At 41.0% G+C, this 24,610-nt stretch overlaps 1 protein-coding gene across 4 annotated transcripts in view; it reads left to right on the forward strand.

Moving 5' to 3' along the window:
* DOCK4 (dedicator of cytokinesis 4) overlaps positions 1–24,610 on the forward strand; it is a 421,656-nt gene that overhangs the window by 293,377 nt on the left and 103,669 nt on the right. For all 4 annotated transcript variants that reach the window (XM_054024160.1, XM_054024176.1, XM_054024169.1 and 1 more), the window contains exons 25-27: positions 1,455–1,589; positions 6,339–6,437; positions 21,722–21,816. In XM_054024160.1, coding sequence (XP_053880135.1) covers positions 1,455–1,589; positions 6,339–6,437; positions 21,722–21,816 — 329 coding nt within the window. The remainder of the gene's footprint in view (positions 1–1,454; positions 1,590–6,338; positions 6,438–21,721; positions 21,817–24,610) is intronic.

A 24,610-nucleotide genomic window follows, 5' to 3' on the forward strand; every position in this document is an offset into this window, starting at 1 on the left:
GGTTTTACAGAAATATTAACTAAATTGCAAATCCTAGGAGTATGGTGCATATTTTGAGACAGGCCAATATCCCTTAAAGGGATTCATGCAGGTGCAAGTATGCACACCCATGAATTACCTTCAAGGATTGGGGCCGTCAACATTAATATATTGTTTTGACAGGGATCACCAGATGGTGCTGTTTCCACATGGTCCTACAAGTTCTTTTTCTTAGTATGTGAGCAGCATACAGTCTTTGAAGAAATGCAGGGTTTATTTTGTAATGCAGGTTCTCTTAGGGGAGCTGTTGCCTTACAGCAGGAGAGTTTGTTCCCTTCCTTGACCTTTGTTCCCTTCTTTGACCTCTCTAATGAGAGGTGGAATTCTTGGACCAGATTGTTTAGGCAGAGATTACTGGAAGATAGGATTGCTTATGTGTCATATGTGATTACCTCTGTTCAAGGACTGATGTATAAAGGGTAACTAAAACAAGTTGCACTAAGAAAATACCCAGATTCTGTGTTGCTGTGTTGCTTCTCCAATAGGAAATTGACCTGCAAGACCCAAAATCTGCCCAACATTTGGCAAGTGGGTGAAAATGTAATCAATGATTATATAAAATAAAAATAAATTAATAGGTACATTAATTAAATGAAATGAATAACATAAAAATAATAAAAAATTAAATTGAAAACTAAAATGGGGAGATTGCTACATATGTGTAACGTAGCAAAATTAAAATATGTATTTCCTAGTTTTTGTAGTAACTGTGCATCTTTAACACTGCACTAACTTTGTTCTTCCTGGTTAGTTAACATTTATGGCCATGTTCAGTGGTCTATATTTTGGCTCCTTTGCATTATTCTGATGATGTAAATCAGCTATAAACTTGCACAACTGGCCAGATATATGTTTGCTTTCTGTCATTGGAGTGCTGCAAAGTAGCTGGTGGTTACCGGGGTATTTGGCCTTAAAAAGTTGCTATACTTAGTACCCATCTGTTGGTTTTTGGCAGTAGTTTCTTTGCTGATCACATAAAGTATTCAAAACAGAATTCTCTATGCTTTAAACTTTAAATCTCCGCTGTCAGTTTATATGGCTAAAATGTATGAGTGTTGACTGTAAAAATCTTGGCCAAATAGCCTTCATAAATCATGTACTACTTTCCTTTATACTGTACCTTGAAAAAGGATTATGTTTAACGATGAGTACTTAGACTCATGTTTTTATAACGGTCTTCTATATATCAGTAACATCATTCATTTGATAACAGTGGATTCAAGTAAATGGAATTACTCTGTTATCTTGGGTAGAAAATAGTACTGAGGTTTATAAAGTGCAGCAGCCATGATGAAAACTAATTCTCACCTCAACTAACCTAATCCAGGTGCTAACACTATCCTAGGGGGAATTCTGCATGTGTCTGTTCCTTTTTCAATAATAGCAATCTGAAAAAATATTTTTCTTTATCTTAGGAAAAATCCGTCTTGGAAGAAATAGATGTGATTGTGAACAGCCTGCTGGATATACTGTTGAGAACCATATTAGAGATCACAAGCAGACCTCAGCCATCAGGGTCTGCGATGCGCCTGCAGTTTCAAGACGTGACTGTAAGGTTTTCATCATAAAACAGACCCATACCAATTTAAGACTGTCACTGGGCTCTTAACTCATCCACTGTGTTTAGGTGGATTGCCTTATGTGTTATAATGCTCATTGTTAATCAGGTTACCTGCTGGTTTGAAAAGATTGCATTACGGGGCTAAGGGGGATGAGGGAAGTGAAGTAGATTTTACTTGCTTTTCTGACTTTCAATGGAATCATTAGTGCTGTATGGTTTTATTTATAGATATATATTTTATACATTGTAGTAGCCAAAAAATTAAGGGGGCGAAATTCTCCCATTTGACATTCTTTTAGGTCAGTGACAATTTTATTATGCTGCTTTTGTTGAGAGTTAACAGCTTCCTGGAAGGACTAGTACACAACACTCGTGAAGATGAAATAGTGTGGCAAAACATTAACATTTTTACCTCCCAAAAATCCAAATATTGGACAGGGGGAAAAAATCTCAAAACACACACACACACACACACACACACACACACACACACACACACACACACACACACACACACACACCCCCTAAGGTATTTAAATTAAAATAATAATATAATAATAAAATTAGCAACACTTATCTGGGTCTGAGCTTCAGTTCTAACATGCTAACTAAGGTCAAGAGATCAGTGTTCTGCAAGGAACATAAATGGTATTTAAGTAAACACTATATAATGGCTGATGTGCATTAAAAGGTTTTAGTGCAGTCACTGGGCTTTTCTCTAAAAGTTAGTATTCTTGAAATAAAATGAAACTACACTTTGCTCTGCTTTCAAGGAGGTTGTATTTGGGGAAAATAAAAACTTACACAGCAGGGGAAATGTAGTGGCCTTACAAAAGAGCAACTGAGTAAGAGGAGCAGGTCACTTACTGGTCATTCAGCAGAGTTTTCTGTGAAAAACTTTAAGTACCCAAACATTCCTTCTTTTTGATTTGCCATCTCATTAGACCAGCTCCTTACACTGTTACTTTTTATTTTTCCAATGATATAGGGACTCTAGCCTTTCAACTTGAATTCCCTCTGAGGACAAGCATTTTAAAAAGTATTTAATACATGTGGAAAATATTTTCCACTTTCTCCCACAGGGAACAAAATTATTGGAAGTATTTGTAGAGTTAACCATGCGTTGACTATCTTATGTTTTACAGTAGCACTGTGCTCCAATTCATTATGCATCAGAGGGATTGTACTTCTAAGATTTCACATTTTTTTTATTTTAAACTGCAAAAATGTTCTCTGAAGTTCAAACTTCTTGCATAGGGAAGTTCTGCTTTAACTAAATAAAGGTGGTAGAACTGGGTTAAAAGTGTGGCAAAACTCCATTGTAATTGGTTTCCATTAAAATATCCAATTGTTTGTGGATACATTTTTTTTTTTATAAAGTAGCGTAAAGGGCTAATTTATCACTCTATCAAAAATTAGACTGAAGGTCCTTGCAAGTTATAATGTTTTCATTAGTTCTATATGCATCACTAAGGCTTGTCATCATTACTACATGTGCCTCACAGAATACTTAATGTGAAAGTGACTCACAACACAGCATATGGCGATTATATACATTTATGTGAGAACGTCATGCAGTATGGGCTTATGGCAGCACACTGAGACAAGTTCTTGGAACTATTTGTGGAGTAAGGCACCACCCAACATGAGTACAAATGGTGGAATCTGGCCCAGCACGTTGCCATGAGTCAATCCTGTATCATTAAATGCTCTTTGTGAGGTGGGATATAGGCTTTATGACAACACAATGGGTTAAATTCTGTCACTCTTCCTCTCCTTGGGTACTGCCTCAGTCTGCAAGTAGTCTCAAGACTACGTCTCAATGTGTTGCCATAGGCACAGACTGCATTGTGTTTCTGCATAAATGTATATTCTATCTCAATCTTGCCTTATATTGTGCTGTGAATTATTTAGTGCACTCTGTGAGATGGATGTGTGGGGCTTGAAGCTGTGTGACTGAAAGAAAACTTTATAATTTCCAAGGCCAGTGATCTCAGTTACACCAGCAAGAACTGGAGTAATGCAGTGATGTCAATAAATTAGCCCTTTAGGTTGCTTTATGAGAAATGTATCTGCACACAATTAGATTGCTGAAAGGAAACCAATTAGAATGAAGCTTTTCCCATTTACAAAATACTTTTAAAATTTAAATTAAAGGAATGTGAAATCTTAGAATTACAGTCCCTGTGAAGCATAATGAGCTAGAGCCGAGTGCTACTGCAACACAGTCAATGCTATATGTGTTAAATAATTTTGTTCTTTATGGGAGAAAATGGGAAATAACTTGATGAGATTACTTGTGGAAGTAAGGTGACTAAGGCCTGGTCTACACTGGGGGCAAGATCAATCTAAGTTACGCAACTTCAGCTACGTGAATAACGTAGCTGAAGTCGATGTACTTAGATCTACTTACTGTGGTATTTTCACTGCGGTAGGTCGAATGCTGACTGTTCCCCGTCGACTCCACATACACGTCTCGCTCCGGTGGAGTACCGGAGTCAACAGGAGAGCTCTCGGTGATCGATTTATCATGTCTTCACTAGACGCAATAAATCGACCCCTGCTGGAGCGATTACTCCGGAGGTAAGTGTAGACATGCCCTTAGGGTGGTAGACTCTACCCCTATGCTTTTTAGTATGAGAGGATGAGACATGCAGACTGTGCTTTCAATCTTACAAACAAAGAAATGAATAATGTTGCTTACACTCCCTGGCTCTGTGAATATGACATTGGCAGGAAGCTAGGCCACGATTTTACAAAATAGGTGCCAAAGTTAATTTCAGTGAGAGCTACTGAGTGGTCATCACTTTTGAAAATTAGGTCACTTTTTTAGGTGTCTAAGGCTACGTCTACACTTACCTCTGGGTCCGGCGGCAGGCAATCAATGTTCTAGGATCGATCCCGGAAGTGCTCGCCATCGACGCCGGTACTCCAGCTCGGCGAGAGGAGTACGCGGCATCGACCGGGGAGCCTCCCTGCCGCGTCTGGACCCGGGGTAAGTTCGGAATAAGGTACTTCGAATTCAGCTACGTTATTAACATAGCTGAATTTGCGTATCTTAGTCTGAAGTGGGGGGTTAGTGTGGACCAGGCCTAAGTCTGAACTAGGAACTTAGCTTTAAGAACCCATTTAAAAAAATCTTGGCTACAGTTTCTGTCTCATTTGAAAATCAAGTTGTGTACCATATAGTAACAATGTAGAACTATATAAATATAATATAGATGTTGTACTATATTATTTTAACTTCAGTGTGTTATCTGTAATATAAAGCTAATATGGGGTTGCAGAAGATATGCAGTGTAAGTGGTTAGAAGGATCTAAATATAGAAACAAAAAGAAAGACGTCTGCATAGTTCATTTTATTTAAAGAATATATGTTTGAGGTTCGTGTGATTAAAGTAAGATAAGGCCATTTTTACTTACTCCACTGTTTATTTAAGCTAAGTAGCCTAATGACACAAAGGGGTCTTGGCTTGTAACTAAAGGAGAACATCAGTCTCAGAAACTATAGCTGTTTTTTTTAAACAGCTAATCTAATCAGACCACCATTTTTTCCTTTTGTACACTGTATTCAGAAACACATTAATTCAGCTTGCATCTCTGCAGATATAATGAAACATAAAATATTTTTAAATATTATAAAAGCTTCATGACCAGGGAAGATATCAGCAAGGGTCAGGAATAAATTTCCTGATATAATATGATCATTTAAAGTTGCTTCCTGTTTACAAGGTACTCGTGGTAGCCTGGGTGATTATGCTTGGGGTTGAGAAACATACTATCCCAGGCTATTATTATTAGTATAATAATCTGACGTTACATCTTCACTGCAAATAAAGATGTTTATTATCTGGAGAGAGCCATCTCTGTGTAAAATCCTAGTAGTGACAAGGCACAGGTATTTTTTATCTTGGTGTCACTAGTCAAGATAAAACAAATACCCTTCTCCCTCCACCCCCTCCGACCCTCAATAGGGTTTATCTCAACTAGCAACATCTAGGCACAAACTATAGTGCCTTCGCACTCTCAATGTTAGTTAGCTATTTCATTGTAAAAACACACTTTTTGCAGTGAAGATATAGCATTAGTATTTCAAAAATTCAGTTTTTAAATAAGAGAAGGAAAAATCTACCCAAAATATGGGCTGGCAAAATACCAAAACAGTGTTTAAAAATACTTTAAAATGTTTTTGTCCATCCTTTTCTCCTTCCTATGATCTCCCTCCTCATTTTCCTCCCCACAGGTAAACAAGAGTTCTTCCCAGAATTGTTGCAATATATTTTTATTTATATTTTCTTTCAACAGCAAATTGACGGGAAGAGCTGGAATTTTTGCAGTCTAAACTATCTGCATAAATATAGATGCAAGGGAAACTATTAATGATAAACATACTATCAGCTTATATTGATTACTTTTTCATGTCATGCTTGTATTGTTTTAGTTTCTTTTGAACTGATTCATGTAGAGGAAATTACATACTTTTGTTTTCCAAATGCAAGTGGGAAGCAAATCCATAGGTAAAATGTTTGAGATTTTAAAGGATTATAGCCCTATTTTTATTAATAAGAAAATACTACACAAAATATCCAGGAATGTCTTTGAAAAAATTTTCAGACTTCATAATGTTAATTTTCTTTAGATTAGTAATTTATTTTTAAGAATTTCATAATATGATTGTTTTGATGTTTTCTATATTTTGGGTTTGAAGTATAACATTTCCTCTCTTGGTTTGCATTAGGGGGAATTTGTTTCCTGTCTCTTGTCACTATTACGACAAATGACAGACCGACATTACCAGCAACTTCTTGATAGATTCAACACAAAGGATGAGCTGAGAGTAAGTAACAGAGCTTCAGTTTTATGCCTTTAAATGTTCTCTCCTCTTCTTCTTCTGCCTCTGTTCAGGAACTCCCCTGTGTCAGTTAAGCGGTGTTTTGATGTTTAAATATAATCTGTTTCTCAGACACACTGATGACAACAAATAGCTACGTAAGCTTTTTTCGTTCATGTTTACTCAGGGGAATTCTTGTGGCTGTGGGTTGGATTTTGTTGTTTCTGTACTTAAAGTTGGTAGGAATGAGGAAAGGAAAACTATAGAATTATGTTATAGCCTTTTCCTCATTCTCTAATCCCATCACAGAGAATAAACTAATCACAATCCAAGTAACAAATATGAAAAACTTCTATCCAGGGAGACAAAATTCTCTTGGATTTTTCCTATCTGCCACAGTTTAATTGATATGACACGGTGCAATGGCAGACTAGCAGCTTAAAGAAAACACATTCACACTAGTACCAGATTCAGAAAGAACAAACTTTTACGTGCAACTCATGAAACTCTGTAGATCCCTGACACTGTCCACTAAAAGCTTTAAAATGCCAGTTCTCTCCACAACATCTTCTTATTATCCTAACATCTTCCAGTACCCCGGCTGACTTCACTCATGTGGACAGGGAAATTAACATGTTCCTTATGTTTACATTATTTTAGTATAAGCTATTATACTATCGGTAGAATGCCTGAGTCACTTCCATTTTTAATTTTGATAATTAAACTGCCATTTCTAGTCTCATCAGACACAGTGGAAGTTTCTTAGGGGATAGTAGTTAGAGGGTAATATTCACCCCTTCTCCTTGTAGCACAAAGCCTGTGTAAACTGTGTGGCTGGGTGAGGACAGAACTTTATTATTATTGGCATCCTTTCATCCATGGGAGACCGTGGGAATTGCAGCCCTATGATGTAGATGGTTTGCAACGTCTCTTGTGACTGAATTGTCCAATCCAAGATTTCCATGATCTTTCACAGTTATTGCAAATGTATGTATCTTGGTTGGGAGCTGCTGGCTTCCTATGGGCTCTTTTTTCTTCAAGCTGTAGGATCCAGCTTCTGTCATGGACTTCGATCCCCTGATGTAGATGTGGATGGTGGCGTCACTTGTTATGATCACTTGCCAAGATTTCCCATTGGTCAGGATTAATTCCAAATTCCTTCATATCTAATTTGCATGTGTCTTTATAGCAAAGTTTGGGATGTCCCGTTGTTCTTGTTCCCTCTGATAGCTCCCTGTATAGCATGTCTTTGGGAATGCATCCGCCTTCCAACATACTCAGATGGCCCAGCCTGCACAGTCATCTTTGCTTGAGAAGAGCTGTCACACTTGGTAAATTTGCCCTTTGAAGAACCTCTACATTGGTGACTTTATCTTGCCATTTGGTGTTGAGCATGTGGCGTAAACAACATAGGTGGAAACTGTTTAATCTTTTCTCCTGATGAGCGTAAGTTGTCCATGTTTCCCCACTGTACATGAGAACGCTGAGAGAATACAAGTTTGGTACACTACCATTTTGGTCTTGATGGTAAGCTTTGAGTTGTTCCATGCTCTTTTAGTTAGTCTGCTAAAGGTGGTAGCAGCCTTTCCAATGCAAACAGTTAGTTCTTCATCCAGTGAGTTGGATGGTGGTCACTGTAGAACTAAATAGCTGAACTTTAGGACTACTTGTAGCTGGTTTGCATTTAAGGTGATTGAAGGATCTTCTGCAATCTCCTGTCCTAATACAACCATTTTCTTAATGCTGATGGTGAGAGCAAATGCCAGACAAGCACCTGAAAGGTGGTCCATGAATTTCTTGTAGTAGATCTTCATCATGGGCTATGAGGGCACCATCATGAGTTAATAGAAGTTCCCTAATTAGTACCTTTTTAACTTTGGTCTTGGACTTACGTCATGACAGGTTGAAGAGTTTTCCATCCAATTTTGTGTGGAGATGCATTCCATCTTTCATGTTCTTAAACATACAGTTCAAAAGTACCGAGAAGAAGATTCCAAAGAGTGTAGGGGCAAGAACACATCCTTGCTTCACTCCGATTTTCATCTCAAAGCTGTCCAAAGTGGACCCATCAAACAAGAAGGTTGCTCTCATGTTGTTGTGGAATGAATGTATCAGACTTAACAGGGTTGGTGGGCATCCTATCTTTTCTAGTATTGCAAATCGACCTGCTCTGCTGACTGTGTCAAATGCTTTGGCTAGGTCCACAAAGACAATGTACAAAATGTGTATGAGCAAATTCACTCAGTGTTTTTTGCCAACAACGTCCACGCAGGATAGATTGGACCCTTCAGCTGTAGCTGCTAACCAATCTAGAAGTGGAGACCCGAAAGGAGGGCAGAGGGAAGATCTCCTCTGCACTGGCAACTCCTGCAGCGTAGCTGGTTCCAAATGTATCAACTCCAGTCCTTCCTTTGGTCCAAACCAGTGAAGTTGAGAGGGGGATGCTGATGCATGGGCAAAGCAGTACCTCCATATCAACCACCCAGGCTATTGCAGCCACATCACATGGAGAGGATACTCCATCCTTTCTAGTACCATGGACACAACATGGAAGGTGGCAGTTATGGGTTATAAGCTCTCTCTTGTTTGGCATAGAGGAGAGTGTCACAGGTCACCTTCAACGGTGGGAAGAATCACTGCATTCCATTGGTCAGCCCCGCCCACCACAAAGCTGGGCAGCTCCCAGACAGTTGGGTGCTGACCCACCACAGTCTGTCTGCCTCATGGGGTGCGTGGGGCTAGACCAAAAGTTGAAAGGCTGACAGAAATCTTGCACCTGGCAAAAATAAAAAACCAAGAACTTTCTGGCTTGAAAGCTGGAATATCAGGACCATGTGTCTGGGATTGACAGACAATGACAACCTACAATACACAAGCAGCATGCGGAAGTCAGCTTTGATAGACTGTGAGCTGTACAAGCTCAATGTTGACATTACAGCACTCCAGGAAACAAGACTTGCAGGTGCTAGTTCTGTCCAAGAGGCCAATTATACCTTCTTTTGGCAAGGTAAAAAGCAGCGAAGAAAATCGTCTGCCGGGTGTCAGTTTTGCTGTGAGAAACAAGTGGTTAAAGCTCCTAAAAACACCCATTGGGAAGTCAGAGCGTATCATCTCACTTAAACTTCAGATGACCATCGGCTCTGTGAACATCATTAGTGCTTATGCACAAACACTCAAATCAAGCCCCGAGGAAAAGGATACATTTTACGACCCTTTGCATCAAGTCGTCAAAAGAATACCATCAACTGAAGACAGAATTTATGGGCAGAGTATGTGGCATCCCTGCACCCTTTCAGTGTTTGCCTAATCTCCAGCATCTTTTATTCCCCAAGAGATGAACCCTACTCCCATCAAAATCAATGCGAGCTTTGATACTGATTTCACTGAGAATATATTCAGAACAAATGAGCGGCATACCTGCATTTCTGAATTTGAAATATTCCCATAAGTTTTTTTTATACTTTCACTTGAATATGGCAAATGCAACACAAGAAGTTTATAACTCAAAGGAAAAAGCAAAGATAGGTATCCGTGTTTTGTGTTAATCTTCTCTCTTTCTATCTCATTTGATATGTTAATCATTTTGTTTGACTTAGGTATGCTTTAGTCCAACACTCATCTAAACTACATCATGCCACTTAACTCTGTATTCTTATATTTGTTTTATTTTGAGCATTGAATTTTCATGATATACTGTTTGTAGTGTTTTAAAAAAAGACACCATCAACATGAAATCAAGTTTTAAAAAGTAAAAGCCTGATGACATTTCTCTGCTATGTTGCTGTGTTAGCCGGGGTTATCTGAACTCAAAGCTATGGTAACTCTTCTCTAGTCACTAATCATCACTCTGCCAAAGAAAGGCAACCTGTAATTGTGTCAGAATTACCAGACCATACGCTTAATTAGCCATCCCAGAAAAGTGATGTTGAAAGTCATATTGAACACATTGAAGCCACAAGCAGACAATATCATTGCTGAAGAACAAGGCTGGCTTTTGTGCTGGAAGAAGTACCACAGAACAGATTTTCAACCTTTGTTTTATATGTGAGAAGTACTTACAACACCAGCAGGACATTTACCATGTCCTTGTTGACTTCAAGAAGGCGTTTGACAGAGTATGGCATGAAGCTCTCTGGACAACCATGAAGAAGTACAACGTTGGTCATAAGCTAATTCTCACCATTAAACAACTGTATGCCAAGGCCAGCAGTGCAGTTCTCATCAATGGCACAATAGGAGAATGGTTTCACACCACTGTTGGAGTCCAGCAAGGCTGCCTTCTTTCGCCCACACTGTTCAGCATCTACTTGGAGCGCATAATGACTGATGCCCTAGAAGATCACATATGCACAGTCAGCATTGGGGAGCGAACAATCTCAAATCTTCAGTTCGTTAATGACATTGATGGTCTGGCAGGCAGCGAAGATGAACTTGCCAACCTTATGAAACGATTGGATGAAACCTCCGCAAAATATGGCATGGAAATCAGTGCAGAGAAAACCAAGCTGATGACAAACAAATGTGATGGGTTCAGCTCACATATCACTATCAGTGGACAAGAGCTGGAGACAGTGAAACAGTTCAAGTATTTGGGGGCAATCATAACTGATGAAGGATCCAAGGCAGAAATTTGGGCCAGAACTGCACAAACAGCAGCAGTGGCAAAGCTAAAGCCAATTTGGAGGAATAAGAACATCTCCCTGGAATCCAAACTAAAACTGCTGCACGCATTGGTCATCTCCATTTTTCTGTATGCATGAGAGATATGGACCCTTACAGCAGAACTTGAATGGAAAATATAGGTAGTAGAGATCAGATGCTTTCATAAAATCCTGAACATCTCCAACTTCGACCACATCACTAATGAAGAGGTCCACAACATCATCACCCAATGCGCTGGGTCATATGAAGACCTCCTGATGACCTTGAAGAAGCACAAGCTGAAGTGGTAACAGCCATGTAACAAATGCAACACATCTGGCCTATCCAAGATCATCCTCCAAGGGACAATACAGGGGAAGAGAAGAAGAGGTAGACAGAAGAAGAGATGGATTGACAACATAAAAGAGTGGACAGGAATGGACTTCGCAGAGACTCAAGCACTGACACACAATCGTCGGGGTGGAGACAATTGGTTGATTGCTCCTCAATGATGGCTCCCCAATGACCAATGCGGTTATGGGAGTGATGATGATTGATGAACTATTCTCTATTTTCCAGATAGTGTCCAGAAATAAATCAGAGGGGGACACAGCATCTCTGTCTGATAAATGATTGGTGCACACAAGAGTACTTCCACCCCAAAATTCTTGTTTTTATTGAATACAAAGCACACATCTAAAATAGCAATAGTCTAGAGCACCTCAAAATATAGTTACCCAAAATCTGAGGTGGTGTTGAGTGACAGCAGCAAGTTTCCAGTGGCCAGCCTTCCTCCTCGCTGCTAGAGAGATAAATTTCAGTGTCATCTTGCTCGTAGAAATCTAAGCTTCTCCGAGGCGTCTCCAAAGTGCACACACTAACTAAACTCTTTATAGGTTTCTCCAAAGAAAGCACATAACTCAAAATAACTTGTAATAAGCTAACAATTTCCCTAACAGCAGCAAAGAACTCATAATTTTTACTTATCAGCAAAACAGCTCGCAAAAAATTTGCAAACACAGGCACCCAGACCAAGGTCAGCTATCCTTGTTAGTAACACTGCAGCTGTGCAGATGTCTTTGGCTGCCTAAGCAAGGTCAAATCCTTTCTTGCTACGTGGTGTCCTCACTTCCAGTTTATGGTGGGTAAGTGCACAAGATGGATGCGGGTTACGTAAAGTCCAGTTCTCTCATAACAGCTGGAGACTTACACAGTCACTCTGATGTATTTTGTGGGGAGTGGGTGGCTTGGCCAAGACATCAATGGTAGTAGACATCAGATGATCGCATTGTGGTACCAATTCATTGGCACCTTGGCCAGATATTTGAGCAGTGTGCTCTTCTAAGGTAATTTGAAAACCTAGAGAGCTTGGGAGTTTATAAATGGCTTATGTAAACATATTCCAGACTTTATATTGCTCTCACTGTGCATATTGCTTTGAGTATTCTGTCTTTGTAATTTGCTATTTGTGCTGAATGATTGGTCGCTTAAACTACTGATTTCCAAGGTGACCATATGAACACTTGCAGTACGAACATTTGCATGAATACATTTGCACAATATTTATGACATTTTCTGTTTTCAAAAATGCTTGTGCAAACAAAAATTCACTTGTGAAAAGGGCACTAACGGTGTTGCTGGTACTATCAAAGTGGAATTTGGAATTTCATTTTTAATGGTAATTTTGTTTACAATATTCACCTAGCTCTACTAAAGACTCTCTGCAGAGTTCATTAATTACTACATAACACCCAAAATAATTTAAAGGAAACCATCAATTTAAAAGTAACATTTGTATCTAATCTTTTTTTATCTAATACAGCTACAAGTAATACCTCAGATTGTTGTAACTGAAAGAGATGTGTATATAGACAAATATTTCCTACGTTTCTTCGGTTTAGTTGGTGTACTTGACAGTGCTTTGAATATAGTTACTGTTTCATTTTAGTCAGTGCTCCAAGTTGTTTATGTGGTTCTTTCACCTTGCAACAGGGAAAAGGAAAAAAATATATTTTGAAAGGAAACGAGGCTGTAAAATGACAAGAAAGAAAATTACAAAGGATTCAAGGACAGAAATATAGCACTTGAAATTCCATTTAACTCAGTTTTTTAAATTGATGCAATTTCATTTGGCAGCATCACTTTCAAGTATATATAATTAAGATTATGTATGTCATTTTTTTTTACCTTTCAGTATAATTTTATAGTAGCAGAGCTACTGCTTTCTTTCTCTTGGGGGGCGGGGAGGGGGCAGGGAGGAGGGACACCAGTAAGTACAAACTAATCTTATATAACTTTTAATGTATATATTTTATAATAATGCATGGGGCAGGTTCAGAGCACTATTGTGAAAGGACATTCCCTGCTCCAAAGAGCTCAAATCTAATTTAAGATGAAGTGGAACAGTGGGAATTACAAAAACTAAAAAGGAGTGGGAAAGAGGAGGAGGAGGAGGAATAGGAAACAGCAATACGAGCACTAACAAAAGCAAGCTATGTGCACAGATCAGAAGTCTCTGCTGGCTATCTACCTAACCTTTATCAATTCATCATATCAGAGGGGTAGCCGTGTTAGTCTGGATCTGTAAAAAGCAACAGAGTCCTGTGGCACCTTATAGACTAACAAGTGTATTGGCACATAAGCTTTTGTGGGTGAATACCCACTTCGTCAGACACATGTATTCACCCACAAAAGCTTATGCTCCAATAGATTTGTTAGTCTATAAGGTGCCACGGGATTCTTTGTTCTTTTTATCAATTCATAGTTTACCGTGGACAAAGTGACAGAGTGGGTCTGCAGGAGAGATTTGAAGGAGGACAGGATAGTAATTTTACAGACTACGGGTGAGATCTTCATCCTTGCCCTCTTACCTTACACAATAGGTAAGAGGGCTGGAGTGGTGTAAAGGGGTCTTAAATGTCCCAATTGCAATCTGGGGAGGATTGTCCCCAGCACAGGCACTGTGGAAGACAGTTCTCAGACTGCCTTCCAAGTACCCCATCACAAGCCCAAGTGCAGAGGGCTGGACTGGGGGAAGGAGTGGCATGTCAAGGATAGGGATGCAGGATGTAGTATTGTGGCTTATAGATAGGGTGACCAGATGTCCCAATTTTATAGGGACAGTCCTGATTTTGGGGGCTTTTTCTTATATAGGCACCTATGATCCCCCATCCCCTGCTATCTGGTCACCCTACCTATAGGACAGCCACGCTTTAGCCCCTAGAGCAGCCCAGGGTTGGAAGGGTGCAAAAGTGGTTTAAAGCCAATTTACCCCCTTTAGCCTATAGGCTTTGAGTTCTGTGCTTCCCTAGTTTGGGGAGGTTTCTTCCATGTAAGAAGACTATATGGCTGAAAGTTCAAAAGCACTTGTGGAAGAAATCAACAAACAACCTTCACTATTGAAGCACAGTAGTACACATATTCCATTTGTTGGCACAAAAGAATATTGCTGCTGGAAGAAATAGCACAAAATGTCACGTTTGTGAAGTGGCTTGAATCTTGCAGTAAAATATGGAAGAGTTTATATACATTTCAGTTAGGATTATTAAAAGACTGTGTTTGGTTGCCTGGAGCATAGAAAAAGGAGAAAGTATTCCCATGCTGCCAATTAAAATCTGAGATATATGAGACATTAATTAGAACTATACTCCAACCAACCAAACGTTACTGCAGTTATACTGCCAGCTGAAATGCTTTTTAAATGTTAAAATCTGTTCCTGAATCATTATGATGTGTTCACTGGGGCTGGTACAGCTGTGTGAGACAATAGCTTATGGAAAAGCAAGTGTATTTGGAATTCCAGATTATGAAATTGATTTGCAGCGAGTAGTACCTGTTAGTAATGCCTCATGAGGATTTTGGAATATAGGGACCATGAAACAGAAATGAGCAATTCCATCATACAATTCTATCCTATGTCACCTGGAGGCATAATTCTGACAAAAAATGTGCTATGGAATTTATTTTAAAGTGATTATAGAGTTAAACTGCTTGGCACTGAGTATTTGGGGAGGAGTAGTGCTGACATATGGATGGATTCTAGCAAACTAATGCCCCAGATAGTAAAACACCAATAATTGAACTGTAACTAAATTTATACATGTACATGTCCATTTGCTCACAAAACTGTAATGGATCCTTGGGTAAATGTGTTATCAAAATAAAAAAAAACCTAAACAAAAACTAAAAACCAAACACTGTATGATTTCTAAGAAATAAAATAAAATAAAATAAAAATTATCTATGGATTATTTACTCTCTTGAAGACATTACAGTCTATCAGCAAATATTACAAAAAGCTCAGTTTTGGAAAATGTTTCTCTCCTCCTTCTCCTCTCCCCTTGCTTCACCTTTCTCCCACTTATATAGAGCCAGAATAATTCATATATATATATATATATATATATATACACACACACACACACACATATTTAAGGTGCCCCGTAATTAAGGTTGTTTGGACATTTGCAATTGTGCTTTACATATATATAAATCATAGCTGCAAATTTACAACCTTAATTACGTGTGTGTGTGTGTGTCTGTGTCTGTATAAAAAATACAAAATAATTGCATTTGTATAAAATCACAACTGCAAATTTCTATCCAACTTTAGTTACTGTATCGGTCACCTCAAATGCACGTTTTGTTTTCATATAATTTGTCACTGGGTTTATGAAACAGATTTGCAATATTCTTGTTTTTTCTGTTAAAATTACACAATTTAGAAAATAATTGTTCTGGTGTAGTTTACCCAGATTGTAATCAAGGTATCTAAAAGTAGAGTTGTTTTAAGACCCCTTGAAATCCAAGGCTTGTGTGACTTTTTTGTTTTGTTTTTGATTTGTTTGTTTGTTTTAGGGTGGGATTTTTGTTGTTAACTTAATCATATTTAGAGAGAAAAACTGCATTGAACAAATTTTGACCAGAAGCGGTGTGACAAACTAGGAAATATCTATATTATATTTTATGAACATTATGAGTGACTCTGTTTCCATGCTGTATGACTGAATACAGAGAGCTGTATCAAAGAAGGCTGTAAAGAGGTTGTTACAGAAGCTGGCGGGAAAGTAAAACAGTGAAAGGGATAAATCAACCTCACATACACAGCTTCACAGGAATTAAGATACGAATGGCTGGGCCATCAATTGGTGGGAAAATTCACCTAGCTGGCTCAATCCATCTTTATTCTTCCCAAGGCTAAGCCTGGCATCAGGAAACCTAGCTCCTCAAAGACCCTAGAAAAGGGAGGGATTTTTTGGATGATCTGAGAGACTGGCTAGGATGTATCAGTGAAAAGGCTGCCAGTCTGACTGAGGGTATGTCTACACTACGAAATTAGGTCAATTTTATAGACGTCGATTTTTAGAAATCGCTTTTATACAGTTGATTGCATATGTCCCCACTAAACACATTAAGTCAGAGGAGTGTGTCCTCACTAGTGTGGCTAGCATCGACTTACGGAGCGGTGCACTGTGGGGAGCTCTCCCACAGTTCCCGCAGTCTCCGCCGCCCATTGGAATTCTGAGTTAAGCTCCCAATGCCTGATGGGGCAAAACCATTGTCGCGGATGGTTTGGGTTACATGTCATCAGTCGCCCCTCCCTTCGTGAAAGCAATGGTAGACAATCATTTCACGCCTTTTTTTCGTGAATACGCCATACCACGGCAAGCATGAAGCCTGCTAAGCTCAGCTCACCATCACCGCTGCTGTTGTGTCCTGGGTGCTGCTGTCAGCAGACGGTGCAGTAGGACTGCTAACCGTCGTCATGCACCGTTCTCCTGGTGCTATGAATCCACCTCGCAGGTCCTCTCGTCGTTCTGTGTAAATATCTATTCTCGTGGCACCCGTCATCATCCATGCTTCCGCTGCAACTCTGCTCTCCTGCAGACGCCATACCACAGCAAGCATGGAGCCCACTCAGCTCACCGCTGCTGCTGTGAGCATTGTAAACAACTCGCGCATTATCCTGCAGTATGTGCAGAACCTGCAAAAGCAGGCAAGGAGGCGACAACAGCACGATCATGATAGTGATGAGGACATGGACACAGACTTCTCTCAAAGCACGGGCCCTAGAAATTTAGACATTATGGTGGTAATGGGGCAGGTTCCTGCTGAGGAACGCCGATTCTGGGCCCGGGAAACAAGCACAGACTGGTGGCACCGCATAGTGTTGCAGGTCTGGGATGATTCCCAGTGGCTGCAAAACTTTTGCATGCGTAAGGGCACTTTCATGGAACTTTGTGACTTGCTTTCCCCTGCCCTGAAGCGCAAGAATACTAAGATGAGAGCAGTCCTCACAGTTGAGAAACAAGTGGCAATAGCCCTTTGGAAGCTTGCTACGCCAGACAGCTACCGGTCAGTTGGGAATCAATTTGGAGTGGGTAAATCTACTGTGGGGGGTGTGATCCAAGTAGCCAACGCAATCACTGAGCTGCTGCTATCAAGGGCAGTGACTCTGGGAAATGTGCAGGTCATAGTGGATGGCTTTGCTGCAATGGGGTTCCCTAACTGTGGTGGGACAATAGACGGAATGCATATCCCTATCTTGGGACTGGACTACCTTGGCAGCCAGTACGTAAACCGCGAGGGGTACTTTTCAATGGTGCTGCAAGCACTGGTGGATCACAAGGGACGTTTCACCGACATCAATGTGGGATGGCTGGGAAGGGTGCATGACACTCACATCTTCAGGAATTCTGGTCTGTTTGAACAGCTGCAGGAAGCTGTTCCCAGACCAGAAAATTACTGTTGGGGATGTTGAAATGCCTATAGTTATCCTTGGTGACCCAGCCTACCCCTTAATGCCATGGCTCATGAAGCTATACACAGGCACCCTGGACAGTAGTCAGGAACTGTTCAACTATAGGTAGAGCTAGTGCAGAATGGTGGTAGAATGTGCATTTGGACATATAAAAGCTCGCTGGTGCAGTTTACTGACTAGGTTAAACCTCAGCAAAACCAATATTCCCATTGTTATTGCTGCTTGCTGTGTGCTCAACAATATCAGTGACAGTAAGGGGGAGACATTTATGGCGGGGTGTGAGGTTGAGGCAAATCGCCTGGCAGCCGATTACGCGCAGCCAGACACCAGAGCAATTAGAAGAGCACAGCTGGGAGCCCTGTGCATCAGAGAAGCTTTGAAAACCAGTTTCATGACTGGCCAAGCAACCAAAAAAAAAAAAAAAAAAAGCTGCGATTGTGATCTTCGGCAGCAATTCGGCGGAAGGTCCTTCGCTCGGAGCGGGAGTGAGGGACCGTCCGCTGAATTGCCGCCGAATAGCTGGACCTGCCGCCCCTCTCCGGCGTGGCTGCCCCAAGCACCTGCTTGCCAAGCTGGTGCCTGGAGCCAGCCCTGATGCCTATAGTCTCCTCTCCTCCCCCAGCGTTCTTGGGCATCTGGGTGAGGAGGATACGGAATTTGGGGAGGAGGGCAGGTGGTTATACAGGGGCTGCAGCGGCGGTCTGTGCTCCTGCTCCCTTTCCTGCAGCTACACCAGACGCCTGAGCATGTCAATTTGCTCCCCCATTAGCCTCAGCATTGCATTCTGCCTCCTCTCATCGTGCTCCTCCCTCCTCTCATCGCGTTCATTTAACGCTTTCCTAGACTCTGCCTTGTTTGCCTCCACACATTCTGCTGAGCTCTTTCAGTGTGCATGAGCTCTGAGAACATGTCGTCGCGAATGCATTTTTTCGCCTTCTGTTCTGCGCTAGCCTCTAGGATGGAGATGATAGGGGGAGTGTAGAAACATTTGCAGCTGTGGGAGGGAAAAAAAGGGAGAGTAGTATTTAAAATTTCTCATTTTAGAGAACAAAGGGAAAACTATTTCACACTGAACCAGGCGATTCACATTACATAGCACATGTGCTTTTGGTACAAGGTCGCATTTTGCCTTTTATGTTGAGTGCCTGCCGGTTTGGTGTGAGACATCACATACGCTCGGCTGGGCAACAGAATTCAGCTTGCAGGCAGCCATGGTAAGGCACAGGGTTTCGGCTTCTTCAACCTTCATAACATGTGGGAATGGTTTCAAACAGCAGCGCCCTCCTTTCCCATACCAAGCAAAGCCCGTTGGGTTGGCCATTTAAAAGGAGGGCCTGCGGTATTAGGGTGAAGGTGCAGCACAACCCAACACCCCCACCCCAATTCTCTGGAATGATCGCTTCACCACCATCCCCCACCGCGTGGCTAGTATCAGGGAAGATCCCTGTCAGCCAAACACGAACAGCTCAGCATGAACAGGCCTCCCGCTACCGCATGGCTAACAGCGGGGATGATTTCTTTTCAGCCAAAGGCAAACAGCCTAGCAGGAACGGGCACCTCTGAATGTTCCCTTAAACAAATTTCACATGTTTTAACCAGGTGACCAAGAATGATATCACTCTCCTGAGGCTAACACAGAGAGATAAAGAACGGATGTTGCTTGAATGCCACCAAAGCCCGGGCCCATTCGCTGCAATGCTTTGTTCTGCAATGATTCCAGACTACTTGCTATTGGCTTGTGGCCTACCATGGAGGACAGAATAAGGCTGCCCTCCCCAGAAATCTTCTGCAAAGGCTTTTAGAGTACCTCCAGGAGAGGTTCCACTCCATCCCCAGACATGTTAACAGACTTTTCCAGTAGCTGTACTGGCCGCGAATATATCCCAAGTCTTCAGGGCAAATTAATCATTAAACATGCTTGCTTTTAAACCGTGTATTATATTTACAAAGGTACACTCACCAGAGATGCCTTCTCTGGCTTCATGGTCCGGGAGCCCGCCTTGGGAGGGTTGGGAGGGTATTGGCTACAGGGTACTGAACAGTTCCTGGCTGCTGGGGAGAAGCGAGGTCGATTTTAGCGCTAAACCCCTCACCGTGGAGGAGTACAGAAATCGATTTTAAGAGCCCTTTAAGTCTACAAAACAGGCTTGGTCTTGTGACGGGTGCAGGGTAAATTGACCTAACGCTACTAAATTCGACCTAAACTCAGCCCTAGTGTAGACCAGGGCTGAGATACAAACAGAGGGAAAAGGCTGCAAGCAGTGCAGGCTGTTTCTCCCAATTCAGAGATGAGGAATAAGCCAGACCCCTCTAATCTCTGTCTATGCAGAGGGGCTAAGCTTAGGGAGGAGAATATGCATGCAGGTCTCTGTCATTGTAAATATAGTTCCCTAAGCATTGTGTGTCTTTTGGGCAAAATAAATCAGGTTTTGTTCTGAAGAAGCCATTTCTGTCTCACTGCAAACATATGATATCACAAAATCCCATAGAGAAACCCTTGCAGGACCCATCCCCAGTTGGACTTGCTGATTTAGATATGATTAGTATCAAGAGGCTATAACCAGTGTCCTACTCTGAGAGTGGATAAATTCAGAGAGCTAAAAGCCCAAGGTCTGACCTCTTTGAGGGGTGCATTCAGAGAGACCCAAGAAGGGGCAGCAATGCAGCTAGCCTGGCATCCATGACAAATGATGCCCTCCCTACTATAAACACAGAGATTGTTTTCAGCATGCTGCTGTGGGGGAAAAAGTCTGGTCCATGTAATCTGCTTCCAGCTTGTTGTGCACTGGCATCTTGAAAGTCATCCTTAGCTGCTCTACTCCCCTTTACAGTGCTTCTTTCAGGAACCATCTCAGCATCAGGCAATGTCCATCACTTACAATTCAGTAAATATTGGGTTTGAAGGATACATCTGGGCATTCAGAACTATTGGCTACCCTCAGCTTGTATCTGCATCAAATCTATGTAGGGAGCTAATTCAATACAGTTGAGAGAGGCTTGTTTCAAGGTCATGTGCTGCATTGATTCTGTTCAGCTAATAATATCCCTCGCATCACATTTTTCATGATGTGATGCTCACTTTGCTTACTAGAAAAATACGGAGAATGTTAAATGAAATAAGAATGGTCTATTGGAAGTAATGCCTGTCCAGGAATTTTTTATTTATAAAGATTTGAAAGACTCTCAGTGGCTGTTTAATTTTGTCATTTCACTTATCTCACTGATTTAAATTATTTGAGATTTCTCAGCTCAGAAATGGTGCTTTGTATCCTCAAAGCAGTTTACAAACATTACAAACATTAGCTATTTTTACAAATGAGAAGAATGAGGCAGAGAGGATAATTGACCTGCCTAAAGGAAGATAGCTGGGGTTAAAAGTCTCTGGCCTAGTCATCACTATTGCCCAGTCCTATAAGTGTGTCCCCTCTGTTTCTGACCTCCTGTTGCATACAGTGGAGATTTGCTTATACATTTTAGGAGTGATGAAAAATGGACATGATCACGGAGGCATTAAGATCTCTGTAATACTCAGGAAATGTTGCTTTGGCTTGCAAAGTGCTCTTGGGAGCACCTCAGTGGAAATGTATGTGTGGGAAACTTGGAGTATCTTTGAGATTTCTCCCTTCAGTATGTCATTGTCACTTAAATAACACATTAAATCATTTCCCCTACTTGTAGGGAAAGTGAGTTAATAATTTATTGACGTTTCCTTGGGAAGCAAATAAAAAAGTGTGGAAAAACAGTACTCCTGGAAACAACTGTCACAATGTTTGTGGTTCTGCTCTTTTCTGTAATCGCTTTTATCGTGGTTATGAAAATATTTTTGGAGTTCATTTTTCCTTTATTTTAAACAAAAAAAATAGTGAGGTTTCCTCTCTTTCTTCCCTAGGATTTCCTGCTGCAAATTTTTACTGTGTTTCGAATACTCATACGACCTGAGATGTTTCCAAAAGACTGGACTGTGATGCGTTTGGTTGCTAACAAGTAAGACATTTTTAAATACGGTATAATTAATATTTGAGAGGAGTGAATATACTTGTGTGCTATATATAATAAATATGCAAAATTTCCTTTAAATCTTTCCATTTACAATATTCGATGGACACACAATATTTTTTATAATTCTCCTGATCCTTTCAGTTAGTTAATTGTTACATGACCTAACTGGTATCCTTTATACTGCTGATGATTAATTTTAATCAACTTTTTACAACCTGGAGCCCACTTCAATATGTTTATAGAAAGGCAATTGTTAATAATTACTATCTCTCTTTTCCAAGTTGCAAATGGCAAATTATTACAGAACTTCATCTAAATAACTGTTTATTAAAATAATAAGTTGGTAATGATTCAGATCTGCTTGTTCCCAAAAGGAAATCAAACTGTTGCAAGAACATTTAAAAAAAAATAGGGCTTGTGAAAAGTGCCCAAATTGATCTTCTCTATTCACAAAACAGGTAGAGGTGCAGCAGTCGTAGTGCAGGCTTCCATCCACTGCCCTGCCAATGTGCCTCAATGACTGTAATGAAGCCACCTCTTTGCTTATTCAGTTCTTGTGCCTAAGAGACTGCCAACAGTATGCCAGTTTTTCTGATGTGAATACTGATCACTGGCAGCTGGACCGAAACCACCAAACTAATTTCACCAAGATCACTAAACAGCTAAACGTTTTGTTTATAATCCCAAGGGTGACACCTGACAGGAATTAAGCCATTATCATTATTGTTATTGTTACTTATTTTTATTGTGGCAGTGTCTGTAGGCTCCAATGATGCTGTACAAACTCATTGTAACAGTCCCTGCCTGTTATGGCTCAATTCAGCAATACATGGTGTCCCATGACTGTGTGTCTGTGTGTGAGCATTTGTCAAGCTTCCTTGTGATTTAGGAGGCAAACATTTTCCCTCACTTATTTTTCTCACCTGATTTAATTCTCCTCATCTTGCTGAGTTTAAATTTCAGTGAGAAATGCTAATAATCAAGGAATGGATGTGATCATTTATTTCTTCGTGAGGTATAAGAAAGATGAGGCTGAGAGAGAGAACATATGGCTGAGTAATCATGCTGAGGAAATAAATCGAGAAACGTGAAAGAGAAAAACACAAGAACCTTCAAAATGAGAATGTAGTATAAGAAAGTGTTACATATTTCAGAAACAGCTGGGTTGTCAGATGGCTTGGCAACAGCTGACATGTAGAAGACTGAGGTTTAAGAGTGACCTTGACATTCATTCCCCAGATTGACGATGATCAGATCGGCTAAAGGTGAAGTCTTTGAGCTCTGCGGGGAGGCTCTTGGCCCCACCGTTATCCTAGTTAGCATCAAGCATTGCTGTTACTGAATTCACATCATGCCATTGATGACTGCCTAGGTGGGAACCATGTGCCCAGCTCCATCACCAAACAAGATAGATACTGGAATGATGATAATAGCTTATGCTGGGAATTGATTCCATGAGCGATATTAAGGGAGATAAAAATTCACTTTGATGCTATATCATATGGCGATTTGTGAAGAGAAAAATATTCCTGAAGAAAGGGGTTTCTGGATCGTGGCCTCTCCACCATTCTGATAATAATGACCTGCACCTCTCTTTCTGTAAATACCAGAGGCAGCTCTGGCTTGTCTGCAAAACTGGGGGGTGGGGGATGTTGGCCAGGCCCTTTACACTGTTGTGCCTCTGACAGGGCAGTCAAAGTGGAGATTCATCATTCCAACCCTATTCATTGCAATCCTATCTTTTATACCTGCTTTTGAGGGCAGCAGTGAGCCCCCACTCTCTGCTCTGCCTTAGGAAACCAACACATCTGGGGCTTTTTAACCTAATTGGAACCACCTGCTGAACTCCTCTCCATTTATTAGTCATACGGAGCAGGGCCCCAGGAAAAGCCCATAGCTAAGAACTTCTCTTCCTGCAAGGAGCCACAGAAGAGTAGTTGAGCCACAATTGCTTACAACCGGAGCACCTTCCTGAGTCAGGGGAAGGGACTGAGGGTTGGGTGACATTCTAAGGCTCTAACATCCCCACACAGCAGATGAGATCACTACAGAGATGCCTCTGGAGTTGTGGGGCAATCCTTTTTAGCTCCTGTGGTTCAGCAAACCCAGCTGTTCTCGCTGATCTAGGACTCTTCCTGAACTCATTATTCCAATTCACCTCTAATGGGAAGAACTACAAGATGCTAGCCCAGGTTCTTATGAGCATAATTGTTGAGAAATCTGGCATCTTTTCTGATTCCCTTTTTTCCAGAAGGAAAATCTGGGTTCTCTAAGGCTAGGTCTACACTACCCGCCTGAATCGGCGGGTAGAAATCGACGCTCTTACTCCACCAGCAGAGGTGCGAGTAAGCGCCGTCGACAGAAAGCCGCAGAAGTCGATTTTGCCGCCGTCCTCACAGCGGGGTAAGTCGGCTGCGATACGTCGAATTCAGCTACGCTATTCACGTAGCTGAATTTGCATATCTTAAATCGACTCCCCCCTGTAGGGTAGATGTACCCTAAGGGATGTTCCCTTGTACTTCACCAATTATATATTGGAAGGGGAGTGGTACCAAGTGGCTAAGACACAAAAGGAAACATGAGGCATATACACGGTCAGTTTGCCTCCCAGGTGAAGGACTCTGTATGTTTCTTTGTCCCCCAAGATATACCAATCCAGTCCTTTGTCTTTATTCGTATACAGGACACTCCTGTGCTGTATTGTTTATTCCTGTAGATTTTCTCTCTCGTAGATTTTGCAATCTTTTATATAGGCTCTGGCTAATGTGCACATAGGATA

Source organism: Malaclemys terrapin, chromosome 1, assembly GCF_027887155.1.
Source record: "Malaclemys terrapin pileata isolate rMalTer1 chromosome 1, rMalTer1.hap1, whole genome shotgun sequence".
NCBI classification, from domain to species: Eukaryota; Metazoa; Chordata; order Testudines; family Emydidae; genus Malaclemys; species Malaclemys terrapin.